The 16,757-nt window shown below is 39.9% G+C and overlaps 1 protein-coding gene across 2 annotated transcripts in view; it reads left to right on the plus strand.

Moving 5' to 3' along the window:
• Positions 1-14,118, plus strand: part of LOC125079321 (B-lymphocyte antigen CD20-like) — a 47,771-nt gene extending 33,653 nt beyond the window's left edge. For both annotated transcript variants that reach the window (XM_047692846.1, XM_047692847.1), the window contains one exon: positions 13,937-14,118. In XM_047692846.1, coding sequence (XP_047548802.1) covers positions 13,937-13,980 — 44 coding nt within the window. In that variant the 3' untranslated portion in view covers positions 13,981-14,118. The remainder of the gene's footprint in view (positions 1-13,936) is intronic.
• The last annotated feature ends 2,639 nt before the right edge of the window (positions 14,119-16,757 follow it).

A 16,757-nucleotide genomic window follows, 5' to 3' on the forward strand; every position in this document is an offset into this window, starting at 1 on the left:
GAAAAATTCACAACAAAAAAAAGAACAAGAGGCAGTACCAAAGGCTAGGGACCTAATCAATACAGACATTGGTAATATGTCAGATATAGAGTTCAGAATGATGATTCTCAAGATTCTAGCCGGGCTTGAAAAAGGCATGGAAGATATTAAAGCAACCCTCTCGGGAGATATAAAAGCCCTTTCTGGAGAAATAAAAGAACTAAAATCTAACCAAGTTGAAATCAAAAAAGCTATTAATGAGGTGCAATCAAAAATGGAGGCTCTCACTGCTAGGATAAATGAGGCAGAAGAAAGAATTAGCGATATAGAAGACCAAATGACAGAGAATAAAGAAGCTGAGCAAAAGAGGGACAAACAGCTACTGAACCACGAGGGGAGAATTCGAGAGATAAGTGACACCATAAGACGAAACAACATTAGAATAATTGGGATTCCAGAAGAAGAGGAAACAGAGAGGGGAGCAGAAGGTATATTGGGGAGAATTATTGGAGAGAATTTCCCCAATATGACAAAGGGAACAAGCATCAAAATCCAGGAGGTTCAGAGAACCCCCCTCAAAATCAATAAGAATAGGTCCACACCCCGTCACCTAATAGTAAAATTGACAAGTCTTAGTGACAAAGAAAAGATTCTGAAAGCAGCCCGGGAAAAGAAGTCTGTAACGTACAATGGTAAAAATATTAGATTGGCAGCAGACTTATCCACAGAGACCTGGCAGGCCAGAAAGAGCTGGCATGATATATTCAGAGTACTAAATGAGAAAAACATGCAGCCAAGAATACTATATCCAGCTAGGCTATCACTGAAAATAGAAGGAGAGATTAAAAGCTTCCAGGACAAACAAAAACTGAAAGAATTTGCAAATACCAAACCAGCTCTACAGGAAATATTGAAAGGGGTCCTCTAAGCAAAGAGAGACCCTAAAAGTAGTAGATCAGAAAGAAACAGAGACAATATACAATAACAGTCGCCTTACAGGAAATACAATGGCACTAAATTCATATCTCTCAATACTTACCCTGAATGTTAATGGGCTAAATGCCCCAATCAAAAGACACAGGCTATCAGAATGGATAAAAAAACAAAAACCAACTATATGTTGCCTACAAGAAACTCATCTTAAACCTGAAGACACCTCCAGGTTTAAAGTGAGGGGGTGGAAAAGAATTTACCATGCTAATGGACATCAGAAGAAAGCAGGAGTGGCAATCCTTATATCAGATCAATTAGATTTTAAGCCAAAGACTATAATAAGAGATGAGGAAGGACACTATATCATACTCCAAGGAACTGTCCAACAAGAAGATCTAACAATTTTAAATATCTATGCCCCTAACGTGGGAGCAGCCAACTATATAAACCAATTAATAACAAAATCAAAGAAACACATCGACAAGAATACAATAATATTAGGGGATTTTAACACTCCCCTCACTGAAATGGACAGATCATCCAAGCAAAAGATCAACAAGGAAATCAAGGCCTTAAATGACACACTGGACCAGATGGACATCACAGATATATTCAGAACATTTCATCCCAAAGCAACAGAATACACATTCTTCTCTAGTGCACATGGAACATTCTCCAGAATAGATCACATTCTTGGTCCTAAATCAAGTCTCAACCGGTATCAAAAGATTGGGATCATTCCCTGCATATTTTCAGACCACAATGCTCTAAAGCTAGAACTCAATCACAAGAGGAAATTTGGAAAGAACCCAAATACATGGAGACTAAACAGCATCCTTCTAAAGAATGAATGGGTCAACCAGGAAATTAAAGAAGAATTGAAAAAATTCATGGAAACAAATGATAATGAAAACACAACGGTTCAGAATTTGTGGGACACAACAAAGGCAGTCCTGAGAGGAAAATATATAGCGGTACAAGCCTTTCTCAAGAAACAAGAAAGGTCTCAGGTACACAACCTAACGCTACACCTAAAGGAGCTGGAGAAAGAACAAGAAAGAAACCCTAAACCCAGCAGGAGAAGAGAAATCATAAAGATCAGAGCAGAAATCAATGAAATAGAAACCAAAAAAACAATAGAACAAATCAACGAAACTAGGAGCTGGTTCTTTGAAAGAATTAATAAGATTGATAAACCCCTGGCCAGACTTATCAAAAAGAAAAGAGAAAGGACCCAAATAAATAAAATCATGAATGAAAGAGGAGAGATAACAACGAACACCAAAGAAATACAGACAATTATAAGAACATACTATGAGCAACTCTACGCCAACAAATTTGACAATCTGGAAGAAATGGATGCATTCCTAGAGACATATAAACTACCACAACTGAACCAGGAAGAAATAGAAAGCCTGAACAGACCCATAACCAGTAAGGAGATTGAAACAGTCATCAAAAATCTCCAAACAAACAAAAGCCCAGGGCCAGATGGCTTCCCGGGGGAATTCTACCAAACATTTAAAGAAGAACTAATTCCTATTCTCCTGAAACTGTTCCAAAAAATAGCAATAGAAGGAAAACTTCCAAACTCATTTTATGAGGCCAGCATCACCTTGATCCCAAAACCAGACAAGGATCCCAACAAAAAAGAGAACTACAGACCAATATCCTTGATGAACACAGATGCAAAAATTCTCGCCAAAATACTAGCCAATAGGATTCAACAGTACATTAAAAGGATTATTCACCACGACCAAGTGGGATTTATTCCAGGGCTGCAAGGCTGGTTCAACATCCGCAAATCAATCAATGTGATACAACACATTAATAAAAGAAAGAACAAGAACCATATGATACTCTCCATAGATGCTGAAAAAGCATTTGACAAAGTACAGCATCCCTTCCTGATCAAAACTCTTCAAAGTGTAGGGATAGACGGCACATACCTCAATATTATCAAAGCCATCTATGAAAAACCCACCGCAAATATCATTCTCAATGGAGAAAAACTGAAAGCTTTTCCGCTAAGGTCAGGAACACGGCAGGGATGTCCGTTATCACCACTGCTATTCAACATAGTACTAGAAGTCCTAGCCTCAGCAATCAGACAACAAAAGGAAATTAAAGGCATCCAAATCGGCAAAGAAGAAGTCAAACTATCACTCTTCGCAGATGATATGATACTCTATGTGGAAAACCCAAAAGACTCCACTCCAAAACTGCTAGAACTTGTACAGGAATTCAGTAAAGTGTCAGGATATAAAATCAATGCACAGAAATCAGTTGCATTTCTCTACACCAACAACAAGACAGAAGAAAGAGAAATTAAGGAGTCCATCCCATTTACAATTGCACCCAAAACTATAAGATACCTAGGAATAAACCTAACCAAAGAGACTAAGAATCTATACTCAGAAAACTATAAAGTACTCATGAAAGAAATTGAGGAAGACACAAAGAAATGGAAAAATGTTCTATGCTCCTGGATTGGAAGAATAAATATTGTGAAAATGTCTATGCTACCTAAAGCAATCTACACATTTAATGCAATTCCTATCAAAGTACCATCCATTTTTTTCAAAGAAATGGAACAAATAATCCTAAAATTTATATGGAACCAGAAAAGACCTCGAATAGCCAAAGGAATATTGAAAAAGAAAGCCAAAGTTGGTGGCATCACAATTCCGGACTTCAAGCTCTATTACAAAGCTGTCATCATCAAGACAGCATGGTACTGGCACAAAAACAGACACATAGATCAATGGAACAGAATAGAGAGCCCAGAAATGGACCCTCAACTCTATGGTCAACTCATCTTCGACAAAGCAGGAAAGAATGTCCAATGGAACAAAGACAGCCTCTTCAATAAATGGTGTTGGGAAAATTGGACAGCCACATGCAGAAAAATGAAATTGGATCATTTCCTTACACCACACACGAAAATAGACTCAAAATGGATGAAGGATCTCAATGTGAGAAAGGAATCCATCAAAATCCTCGAGGAGAACACAGGCAGCAACCTCTTCGACCTCAGCCGCAGCAACATCTTCCTAGGAACATCACCAAAGGCAAGGGAAGCAAGGGCAAAAATGAACTTTTGGGATTTTATCAAGATCAAAAGTTTTTGCACAGCAAAGGAAACAGTGAACAAAACCAAAAGACAACTGACAGAATGGGAGAAGATATTTGCAAATGACATATCAGATAAAGGGCTAGTGTCCAAAATCTATAAAGAACTTAGCAAACTCAACACCCAAAGAACAAATAATCCAATCAAGAAGTGGGCAGAGGACATGAACAGACATTTCTGCAAAGAAGACATCCAGATGGCCAACAGACACATGAAAAAGTGCTCCATATCACTCGGCATCAGGGAAATACAAATCAAAACCACAATGAGATATCACCTCACACCAGTCAGAATGGCTAAAATTAACAAGTCAGGAAATGACAGATGCTGGCAAGGATGCGGAGAAAGGGGAACCCTCCTACACTGTTGGTGGGAATGCAAGCTGGTGCAACCACTCTGGAAAACAGCATGGAGGTTCCTCAAAATGTTGAAAATAGAACTACCCTATGACCCAGCAATTGCACTGCTATGTATTTACCCTAAAGATACAAACATAGTGATCCGAAGGGGCACGTGCACCCGAATGTTTATAGCAGCAATGTCTACAATAGCCAAACTATGGAAAGAACCTAGATGTCCATCTACAGACGAATGGATAAAGAAGATGTGGTATATATACACAATGGAATACTATGCAGCCATCAAAAGAAATGAAATCTTGCCATTTGCGACGACGTGGATGGAACTAGAGGGTATCATGCTTAGCGAAATAAGTCAATCGGAGAAAGACAACTATCATATGATCTCCCTGATATGAGGGAGAGGAGATGCAACATGGGGGGTTGAGGGGGTAGGAGAAGAGTAAATGAAACAAGATGGGACTGGGAGGGAGACAAACCATAAGTGACTCTTAAGCTCACAAAACAAACTGAGGGTTGATGGGGGGAGGGGGTTGGGAGAGGGGGTGGGGTTATGGATATTGGGGAGGGTATGTGCTATGGTGAGTGTTGTGAAGTGTGTAAACCTGGCGATTCGCAGACCTGTACCCCTGGGGATAAAAATATATGTTTATAAAGCTGTAAAAAAAAAAAAAAAAAAGAAAGAAAGGATGAATCCCCAAGTTTTGTAGCAACATGGACGGGACTGGAAGAGATTATGCTGAGTGAAATAAGTCAAGCAGAGAGAGTCAATTATCATATGGTTTCACTTATTTGTGGAGCATAACAAATAGCATGGAGGACAAGGGGAGATGGAGAGGAGAAGGGAGTTGAGGGAAATTGGAAGGGGAGATGAACCATGAGAGACTATGGACTCTGAAAAACGATCTGAGAATTTTGAAGGGGTGGGGGGTGGGAGGTTGGGGGCACCAGGTGGTGGGTATTGTAGAGGGCACAGATTGCATGGAGCACTGGGTGTGGTGCAAAAATAATGAATACTGTTATGCTGAAAAAATAAAAAAATTTAAAAAAAAAAAGAATAGAACAATGACAGAGAAAAACAATTAAACCAAAAGTTGACTCTTTCAAAAGAACTCCTATCAAAAGACAAATCTTTAGCTATGCTCAGAAAGGAAAAAAGAGATTTGAAATCAGTTACTGAGGGGTGCCTGAGTGGCTCAGTTGGTTAAGCGACTGCCTTCCGCTCAGGTCATGAACCTGGAGTCCTGGGATAGAGTCCCACATCAGGGTCTCTGCTCAGCAGGGAGTCTGCTTCTCCCTCTGACCCTCCCCTTCTCATGCTTTCTCTCTCACTCTCAGTCTCTCTCTCTCAAATAAATAAATAAAATCTTTTTTAAAAAAAAGAACTCCGTTACTGAAATCATAAATGAAAGGAGGGATATGACTAACAACCTTACAGAAATAAAACAGACTAAAAGAGGATACTGTGTATAATGATATGCCAACAGTTAAACTACATGAAATGGACAAATTCCTACAAACATACAAACTACTGAAACTGTGTCAAGAGGTAATAAAATCTGGCCTCATCAAATGAGTTTGGAAGATTTCCTTCCATTTCTATTTTTTGAAACATCTTCAGTAGAATAGGTATTAATTCTTTAAATGTTTGGTAGAATTCTTCCAGGAAGACATCTGACTCTGAACTCTTGTTTTTTGGGATGTTTTTGATTATTGCTTCATTTTCCTTGCTGGTTATTGGTCTGAACCCAAAACCAAAGACCCCCATCAAAACGGAGAATTACAGACCAATATCCCTGATAGACATGGATGCCAAAATACTCACCAAGATACTAGCCAATAGGATACAATATTACATTAAAAAGATTATTCACCACGACCAGGTGGGATTTATTCCTGGGATACAAGGGTGGCTCAACATTTGCAAATCAATCAATGTTATAGATCACATTAATGAAAGAAAGACAACAACCACATGATCCTCAACTGATGCAGAAAAAGCATTTGACAAAATATAACATCCTTTCTTGATTAAAACTCTTTAAAGTATAGGCATAGAGGGAACATACTTCAATATCATAAAAGCCATCTACAAAAGCCCACAGCGATATCACTCTCAATAGAGAAAAACTGAGAGCTTCTCCCTTAAGGTCAGGAACATGACGAGGATGCCCACTGTCACCACTATTGTTCAGCATAGTACTAGAAGTCCTAGCCTCAGCAAGCAGACAACAAAAAGAAATAAAAGGCATTCACATTGGCAAAAAAAGGTAGTCAAATTCTCACTCTTTGCAGGTGACATGATACTTTATACAAAAAACCCAAAAGACTCCACCCAAAATTGCTAGAACTCATTCAGTAATTCAGCAACATGGCAGGATACAAAATCAATGCACAGAAATCAGTTGCATTTCTATACATTAACAATGTGACTGAAGAAAGAGAAATTAAGGAATCAATCAAATTACACCAAAAACCTTAAGATACCTAGGAATAAACCTAACCAAAGAGGTAAAAGATCTGTAGTCTACAAACTACAGAACACTATGAAAGAAAATTAGAAAGACACAAAGAGATGGAAAAACATTCCATGTTCATGGATTGGAAGAACAAACATTGTTAAAATGTCTATGTTGTCCAGAGCAATCTACACATTCAGTGCAATCCCTATCAAAATACCATCAACACTTTTCACAGAGCTGGAACAAATAATCCTAAAATTTGTATGGAACCAGAAAAAAAAAAAACACAACAAAATAACAAATAGCCAAGGGAATGTTGAAAAAGAAAACCAAAGCTGGGGGCATCACAGTGTCTGACTTCAAGCTGTATTACCAAGCTGTCATCATCAAGACAGTATGGTACTGGCACAAAAACAGACACATAGGTCAATGGAACAGAATAGCAGACCCAGAAGTGGCCCCTCAACTCTGTGGCAAACTAATATTCAATAAAGCATGAAAGAATATCCAATGGAAAAAAAGACAGTCTCTTTAATAAATAGTACTGGGAAAATTGGACAGCCACATTTAGAAGAATGAGACTGGACCGTTCTCTTACACCATACACAAAAATAAACTCAAAATGGATGAGAGATCTAAATGTGAGACAGAGAGCAACCTCTTCCACCTTGGCTGCAGCAACTTCTTGCAAGATATGTCTCTAAAGGCAAGGAAAACAAAACAAAAATGAACTATTGGGACTTCATCAAGATAAAAAGCTTCTGCACAACAAAGGAAACAACAAAACTAAAAGGCAACCTACAGAATGGGAGAAGATATTTGCACACGACAAAGGGCTGGTATCCAAGATCTATAAAGAACTTCTCAAACTCAACACCCAAAAAAAACAAATAATCCAGTCAAGAAGTGAGCAGAAGAAATAAGCAGACACTTCTCCAAAGAAAGACATACAAATGGCCAACAGACACATGATAAAATGCTCAACATCACTCAGCGTCAGGGAAACAGAAATCAAAACCACTTGATATACCACCTTACACCAGTTGGAACAGCTAAAATTAACAAGACAGGAACAGGGGCTCCTGGGTGACTCAGTGGGTTAAAGCCTCTGCCTTCGGCTCAGGTCATGGTCTCAGGGTCCTGGGATCGAGCCCTGCATCGGGTTCTCTCTGCTCAGCAGGGAGCCTGCTTCCCCCTCTCTCTCTGCCTGCCTCTCTACTTGTGGTCTCTCTCTGTCAAATAAATAAATAAAATCTTTAAAAAAAAAAAAAGACAGGAACATCAAATGTTGGTGAGAAAGTGGAGAAAGTAAACCTCTTACACCATTGGTGGGAATGCAAGCCGGTACATCCACTCTGGAAAACAGTATAGAGGTTCCTCAAGAAGCTAAAAACAGAGCTACCCTATGAACCAGCAATTGCACTATTGGGTATTTACCACAAAGATACAGATGTAATGAAAAGAAGGGGCATGGGCATCCCAATGTTCATAGCAGCAAGGTCCACAATAGCCAAACTGTGGGAGGAGCCAAGATGTCCTTCAACAGATGAATGGATAAAGAAGATGTGGTTCATATATACAATGGAATATTACTCAGCCATCAGAAAAAATGAATACCTACCATTTATATCAACATGGATGGAACTGGAAGAGATTATGCTGAGCAAGACAAGTCAATCAGAGAAAGACAATTATATGGTTTCACTCATGTGTGGAAGATAAGTAGTAGAGCAGGGGATCGCAGTGGATCACAGGGGAAGGGAGGGAAAACTGAATGGGAAGAAATCAAAGAGGGAGCCAAACCATGAGAGACTCTTGACACCAGGAAACAAAACAGAGGATTGTGGAAAGGGAGGCAGGTGGGGGAATGGCGTAACTGGGTGATGGGCATTAAGGAGGGCACGTGATGTGATGAGCACTGGGTGTTATACCCAACTAATGAATCATTGAATACTACACCAAAATCTAATGATGTACTATATGTGGGCTAATTGAATTTGAACTTTAAAAAAAGGTAATAAAAATCTGAAGGGATTCATCACAAGAGTCTGAATTAATAACCAAAAAAATTTCTTGTAAAGAAATGCCCAGTCCCAGGTGGTTACATTGTAAATTCTACTAAATTGTTTTTAAGAGAGAGAATGTGTGCACATGCCTGCAAGTGGGGTGGGGTGTGGGAAAGGGCAGAGGAAAGGGAGAGAGAGAATCTTAAGCAGTCTCCATCCTCAGTGCAGAGCCCGACGTGGGGCTCAGTCTCACAACCCTGAGATCTTGACCTGAGCCAAAACCAAGAGCTGGATGCTTAATTGACTGAGCCACCTAGGCACCCCTATACTAAGTATTTGAAGAATTAATACTGATCTTTTACAAATTGTTCCAGAAGAGAAGAGGAGAGAATACTTCCTGACTCATTCTATGAGGCTAATATTACTCTGATACCAAAAATAGACAAATACATCAAACAAAAGGAGAGTATGTGATGTACTGCATGGTGTCTAACACAACATAATTTTCTTAAAAAAAAAAGAGAAGGGTATAGACCAGGTTCCATTATGAGTATAAATGTGTATACCTCAAAGAAAAAAATGCTAACAAATGGATTCCAGCAACATAACAAAAGCATCATGCATCATGACCAATTAGGATTTATCTTAAGAATTCAGAGCTGGTTGAACATGAAAATCAAATGTAATATATGCTGAGAAACACCCTGTTGATAAAATAAGAGACAAAAAAAAAAACCCACATGACTATCTCAATAGGCATAGAAAAAGCATATAACAAAATCCAACACCCTTTCATGATTTAAAAAAAAAAAAATCAACAAACTAGGAATAGAAGGGAATTTCCTCAACCTGAAAAGGAGCATTTAGTTGTGGGGGGGAAAATCCACAATTAACATCATACTTGATGGAGGGATACTGAATCCTTTTGCTCTAAGTTCTGGAACAAGACAAAGATGTCTGCTTTTGCCTTTTATACTTAACATTGTACTGGAGGTTCTAACCAGGTAAAGTAGGCAATAAAAAGAAATGACAATATCCAGTTTGGTTGGTCAAGGAAAAAGTAAAACTAACTCTCTTTGTTGCTAATATGATCTTGTATATATAAAATGCTGAGAAATCCACACACAAAGAAAAATCTAGTAGAACTAATAAACAAGTTCAACAAGTTGGTAGGCTATAAGATTGCTACATAAGAAAATCAGTTATTGGGGTGCCTGGGTGGCTCAGTGGGTTAAAGCCTCTGCCTTCGGCTCAGGTCGTGATCCCAGGGTCCTGGGATCGAGCCCCACTTCAGGCTTTCTGCTCAGCGGGGAGCCTGCTTCCCCCTCTCTCTCTCTCGCTGCCTGCCTCTCTGCCTACTTGTGATCTCTGTCTGTCAAATTAATAAATTAAAAAATCTAAAAAATAAAATAAAATAAAATTTTAAAAAAAGAAGAGTGTAAGACCTGTCCAGCACAAACTAGAACATATTATATAAGAAATTAAAGGTTTCCAAAACTATAAGATACCTAGGAATAAACCTAACCAAAGAGACTAAGAATCTACACACAGAAAATTATAAAGTACTCATGAAAGAAATTGAGGAAGACACAAAGAAATGGAAAAATGTTCCATGCTCCTGGATTGGAAGAATAAATATTGTGAAAATGTCTACGCTACCTAAAGCAATCTACACATTTAATGCAATTCCTATCAAAGTACCATCCATTTTTTTCAAAGAAATGGAACAAATAATCCTAAAATTTATATGGAACCAGAAAAGACCTTGAATAGCCAAAGGAATATTGAAAAAGAAAGCCAAAGTTGGTGGCATCACAATTCCGGACTTCAAGCTCTATTACAAAGCTGTCATCATCAAGACAGCATGGTACTGGCACAAAAACAGACGCATAGATCAATGGAACAGAATAGAGAGCCCAGAAATAGACCCTCAACTCTATGGTCAACTCATCTTCGACAAAGCAGGAAAGAATGTCCAATGGAAAAAAGACAGCCTCTTCAATAAATCGTGTTGGGAAAATTGGACAGCCACATGCAGAAAACTGAAATTGGATCATTTCCTTACACCACACACGAAAATAGACTCAAAATGGATGAAGGATCTCAATGTGAGAAAGGAATCCATCAAAATCCTTGAGGAGAACACAGGCAACAACCTCTTCGACCTCAGCCGCAGCAACATCTTCCTAGGAACATCGCCAAAAGCAAGGGAAGCAAGGGCAAAAATGAACTATTGGGATTTTATCAAGATCAAAAGCTTTTGCACAGCAAAGGAAACAGTTAACAAAACCAAAAGACAACTGACAGAATGGGAGAAGATATTTGCAAATGACATATCAGATAAAGGGCTAGTGTCCAAAATCTATAAAGAACTTAGCAAACTCAACACCCAAAGAACAAATAATCCAATCAAGAAATGGGCAGAAGACATGAACAGACATTTCTGCAAAGAAGACATCCAGATGGCCAACAGACACATGAAAAAGTGCTCCACATCACTCGGCATCAGGGAAATACAAATCAAAACCACCATGAGATATCACCTCACACCAGTCAGAATGGCTAAAATTAACAAGTCAGGAAATGACAGATGCTGGCGAGGATGCGGAGAAAGGGGAACCCTCCTACACTGTTGGTGGGAATGCAAGCTGGTGCAACCACTCTGGAAAACAGCATGGAGGTTCCTCAAAATGTTGAAAATAGAACTACCCTATGACCCAGCAATTGCACTGCTGGGTATTTACCCTAAAGATACAAACGTAGTGATCCGAAGGGGCACGTGCACCCGAATGTTTATAGCAGCAATGTCTACAATAGCCAAACTATGGAAAGAACCTAGATGTCCATCAACAGACGAATGGATAAAGAAGATGTGGTATATATACACAATGGAATACTATGCAGCCATCAAAAGAAATGAAATCTTGCCACTTGCGACGACGTGGATGGAACTAGAGGGTATCATGCTTAGCGAAATAAGTCAATCGGAGAAAGACAACTATCATATGATCTCCCTGATATGAGGGAGAGGAGATGCAACATGGGGGGTTAAGGGGGTAGGAGAAGAGTAAATGAAACAAGATGGGATTGGGAGGGAGACAAACCATAAGTGACTCTTAATCTCACAAAACAAACTGAGGGTTGATGGGGTGGGATTATGGACACTGGGGAGGGTATGTGCTGTGGTGAGTGCTGTGAAGTGTGTAAACCTGGTGAATCACAGACCTGTACCCCTGGGGATAAAAATATATTATATGTTTATAAAAAATAAAATTTAAAAAAAAAACTAAATGATGCACTGTATGGTGACTAACATAACATAATTTTTTTAAAAAGAACAAAGCTGGAAGACTAACACTTCCTCATTTCAAAACTTACTACAAAGCTTACAATGATCAAAACAATGTAAGTTTAGTCTTTTCAACAGATAGTACTAGGAAAACTGGGTCTCCACATGCAAGAGAATGAATTTGGATTCCCTACCTCACACCATATTCAAAAATTAACACAAACTGGATCAAAGGCATAGTTGTAAGACCTAAAATAATAAATCTCTTAGAAGAAAACATAGGGCAAAACTCCATGACATTGGATTTGGCAATGATTTTTTTGATACGATACCAAAAGCACAGGCAACATAAGTAAAAACAGACAAATTGTACTTCATGAAAATTAAAAATGTTGTGCATCAAAACACAATACCCACAGGTAAAAAGGTAACACATGGAATCAGATAAATATTTATAAATCATGTATCTGATAAGGGCTTAATATCCAGAATAATAGAGAATAACAGAAATTAACTGTTCAAAATTGGGCAAAGGATTTGAATAGACATCCCTCCAAATAAAATATACAAATAACAAATAGGCAAAAATGCTCAACACCACTATCAGCAGGGAAATGCAGATCAGAGCCATAATGAAAGACCATCTTAAACCCATTAGGATGGCTACTACCAAAAAATTAAAAAAAAAAAAAAACTAGAAAATAACAAGTATTAGCTAGAATGTGGAAAAATTTGAACGCTTGTGTACTCTTGGTGGGAATGTAAAATGGTACAGCTGCTATGGAAAACAGCATGGTTATTCCTCAAAAATTTAAAAATAGAATTATCATAGGATCCAGCAATTCCACTTCTGGATATGTACCCCAAAGAATCGAAAGCAGGATCTCAAAGAGGTATTTGTACACCCATGTTTAGAGTAGAATTATTCATAATAGCTAAATTGTGGCAACCCAAGTGTCCATCAGTGTGGATGAATGGACAAGCAAGATGTGGTATATCCCTACAACAGAATATTAGTCTTGAAAAGGAAGAAAATTCTGACATATGCAACAGCATAGATAAACCTTGAGGACGGTATGCTGAATGAAATAAAGCAGTCACAAAAAGGCAAATCCTGTGTGAGTCCATCCCATAGTAGAGAGTAAGAGTGGTCAAAATCCTAGAGGCAGAAAAGAAAATGAGGGTTTCCAGGGCTGGAGATGGGGGAGTGGGGAGTCATTGCCTAATGGGTCTAGAGTTTCAGTTTTACAAGATGTAAAGAACTATGAAGATGGATGTGGGGATGGTCACACAACATCCTATGTGTATTTAATACCTAACGCTACCTCATGATGCCACCTCACTTCATCTCATCACGTAGGCTGTTCCCATTAGAATGCCTTCTGCAGTGACTCCCCCAAACCCGGTAGTGGAAGCCCAGCAGCTCTCTGCTCCATGGGTTTGGCTCTTTCTTCTCCTGACCTAGAATATGAAGTAGAGGATCCAAGAGGAATCTTAACATTCACCACAAACCAGCTGAAGGTCAAAGTCATTTTCTGAGAAGTAATATTTTAGTTTAATGTGGTGGTTGTAATTCACTGAAACGCTGATGGGCCAAAGGTCTCTTGCCACTCTACGTCTCCCCCAGGACAGAGTGGGTGGTTTCACCTGGTCATGTTCTAGGTTTACATACTTGTTTGTTTGTGTTTTGTTGTGTTTTGTCTTGTTGGGACTCGGTGGCTCGGAACGAGGCTCTTATTTTATGGTATAATAGTGATCGGTCTGCTCTCACCCAGGTTCTTCACTGCTGGAATCCAGCGTCTCCAAAACACCAGCATGACTCCAGTCATGAACAAAACATAAACTGAATTAGTGAAGAACGGTCATTTTTTATCAAGAGGCCTCATGGAAGACATGCTAAGGAAGTCCTTTCTGGTACACCTTCTCCCTACTTCTTCAATAAAGGATGTGCTTTGATCCCAAGTTGATTCTACCCTTTTTCAAAACAATCTGAGTTAACATAGACCAATACACCCAGTACAGGGGTATCACAGTAGTAACTACAAGACTCTTGACTTCCCTGTGCTTTTAATTCCTCACCTGTAAAACAGAAAGAATAGTTCATAGCCCACAAAATAGATGCAAATATAAAATTATAATACATCATTAAAGGACTTAGAATTCTGAGCTCCTAGTTTATGCTACTCCCTCAATAAATTATGATTACTTGTCATTTATTAGCGTTTATCATTTTAACTGTAGCATGATGATGTAGAAGGCTGGATGGAATTTTTGTTTTCCAAGAATTAGTGACCGGAGTCATCCTGTGAAAGCAGAAGATGTACTCAACATTCTAAGTCCAAAAAACCACTTAAGAGCTTGCTGGGCTGCCGTTCTGAGGTCACATTGTGTCCCCCAAAAAGATATGTTGGAGTCCCAGTCCCCAGTACCTCAGAATGTGACCTTATTCAGAAATAGGGTCTTTTGTAGAGCTAATCAAGTTAAAATGAGACCATTAGGGTGGGCCCTATGCTGATGACTGGTGTCCTGAGGGAAAGGAGAGATTTGGACACAGAGGCACGTGTACCTATTGGGAAGACAACATGAAGGCTCAGGGAAACACCATGTGAAAACAGGGGGATTGAAGTGACATGTGCATCTACAAACCCAGAAACGCCAGATTGTTGGGAAATCACCAGAAGCGAGGAAGAGGCAAGAACGGATCCTTTCCTAAAGGTTTCAGTGGGCACATGACCCTGTCAACGTCCTGATTTTGGACAGCCAGATCAGGGAGCCAATAAAGTTCTGTTGTTCTAAGCCACCTTCTTTGTGATACTTTGTTACACTAGCCTAGAAAACTAGCACAAGTGTCTTTTCACCATAGTGAGCACCATCTTGGCCACACTCCCTAGAGTGTGTTAGTTTTAGGAAGGTTTATCCTCTGACCTCAATGTCCCACAGTAGGAGTGTGGAATTTTCAGGGCTCTCCTCTCTGAAGCTGAGGGAGAAGAGAGGCAGCTGTAAGGTTTGTGGTTGTCTATAGGAAGAACCCCATTCCCTGCTGAGAGTCTTTGAGACCTGGATGGAATTGGCCGAGCTGCTCCAGAGCGATGTTAAGAAAAGGCATGGCTATGTGAAGCATGTAGAGGGCCATGGACCAGCCCTGGAGTTCAGAGTACACAAGAGGTAAAAGGAAGGACCCCACCACTGCCGGCAGTCCCCGGCCTTGGGGGCCCTGGAGAGAGAGGAAACCAGAAGGCCCAGGTCTCCCGACAGTTGCTGCAGCATGGAGAACAATACCAAGCAAAGCACTTCCATAAAATGCTGCCCCTAACATCAGCAGGAAGACGAAGTCAAGTGGCAAGAGAGGCTACCTCCACCTAAAAAAGCCACTCAGAACTGAATGGCTTGTTGCTGTAGACAGTAGAAGCCTCCATGTACCCACCTAGTTTGAAGACAGAACCTCCAGAAGGAGGACCACATCCTAACATGGGATTCTACGCATACAGAGTAGTGCATGTAGCAAACAGGGAAGACGGTCACCTCTCCATGAGCAGTCATGGCTCAGTATGTCCTTGGTGTCCACTACCAGTATAGGAATGACTGGGAGAGTCGGGGGGAGGGCATCTACATCTACCACCTACAAGTGGTAGGAGTCAAAAGACTGGCCCGTCCTCTTTAGGGCAGGGGGCAAACTTGGATGCAGATGTGAAACTGAAGGCTTAAAATCCTCAGTTCTGAGACTTCAGAGCTTAAATGAGGATATATTAATTACCACAACTGGAACACTACAATGGCAGGCCCATCCACTGGCCTCCGCTTACTGTGAGAAATCCTCATTGGTTCCAATGTGTGAAACTGAGGGCCCTTTTGGGGTCCCACCACCTGGCCTTCCCACACCAGCTTCACACTACCTTGTGTGGTCACGATTCTCTGCCCTCTCATGGGTTCTCCTCTCACATGAACAGGTATTCCTAAAAAAAAAAAAAAAAAAATAGAATATGTTAGTGAACATAACTGCTACTTTGTGATATGTAACATAACATTTTCCAGCCCATGAACTTCTGCCAGGGGGCCATGGCCAGAGGGGGAATCAGTAACCACATAGGCCTGTTTATTAACATTTCATGTGGGGAGAATTTCAGTGTAATGTTTGCCACTGATCTCAAGGTCGTAAGAATGTGGGCAGAGCCTCTAGACCTTTTAGCTCACATTCTGCACACATTCTAATTATTTTTATTACTACATTTGCATGCTTTACTGCGCCCTCTGATCCCCAGTGGTGTGCACAGTTGAAAGCATTCTTGAGTCTCTGCAGTTTTACAAACTTCCTTTAGCATCTTCCTAAAAACCTAAAAGTGTGCCTTGATTACTGTGAACAGAAAATGTAGTCCAAACCTAGGCTAGACTTTCAGAAGTGTTTTGCGGCCTGTCATGACGGACATGCTTCCACTCATCTGAAAAAGGCACTTGGTAGCCATTCTTCAGCAAAGGAAGTACCATCCCGTAGTGGGATTCCTGTGAAATTGTGAGCATGTCATTTGTGGTCACACTGAGGGAAGGAGGTGACAAGTCAATAAAAGCATTTAGAAAAGATATCCAGGAATGCTAGATTAT

Source organism: Lutra lutra, chromosome 10 (assembly GCF_902655055.1).
Source record: "Lutra lutra chromosome 10, mLutLut1.2, whole genome shotgun sequence".
Lineage (NCBI taxonomy): Eukaryota > Metazoa > Chordata > Mammalia > Carnivora > Mustelidae > Lutra > Lutra lutra.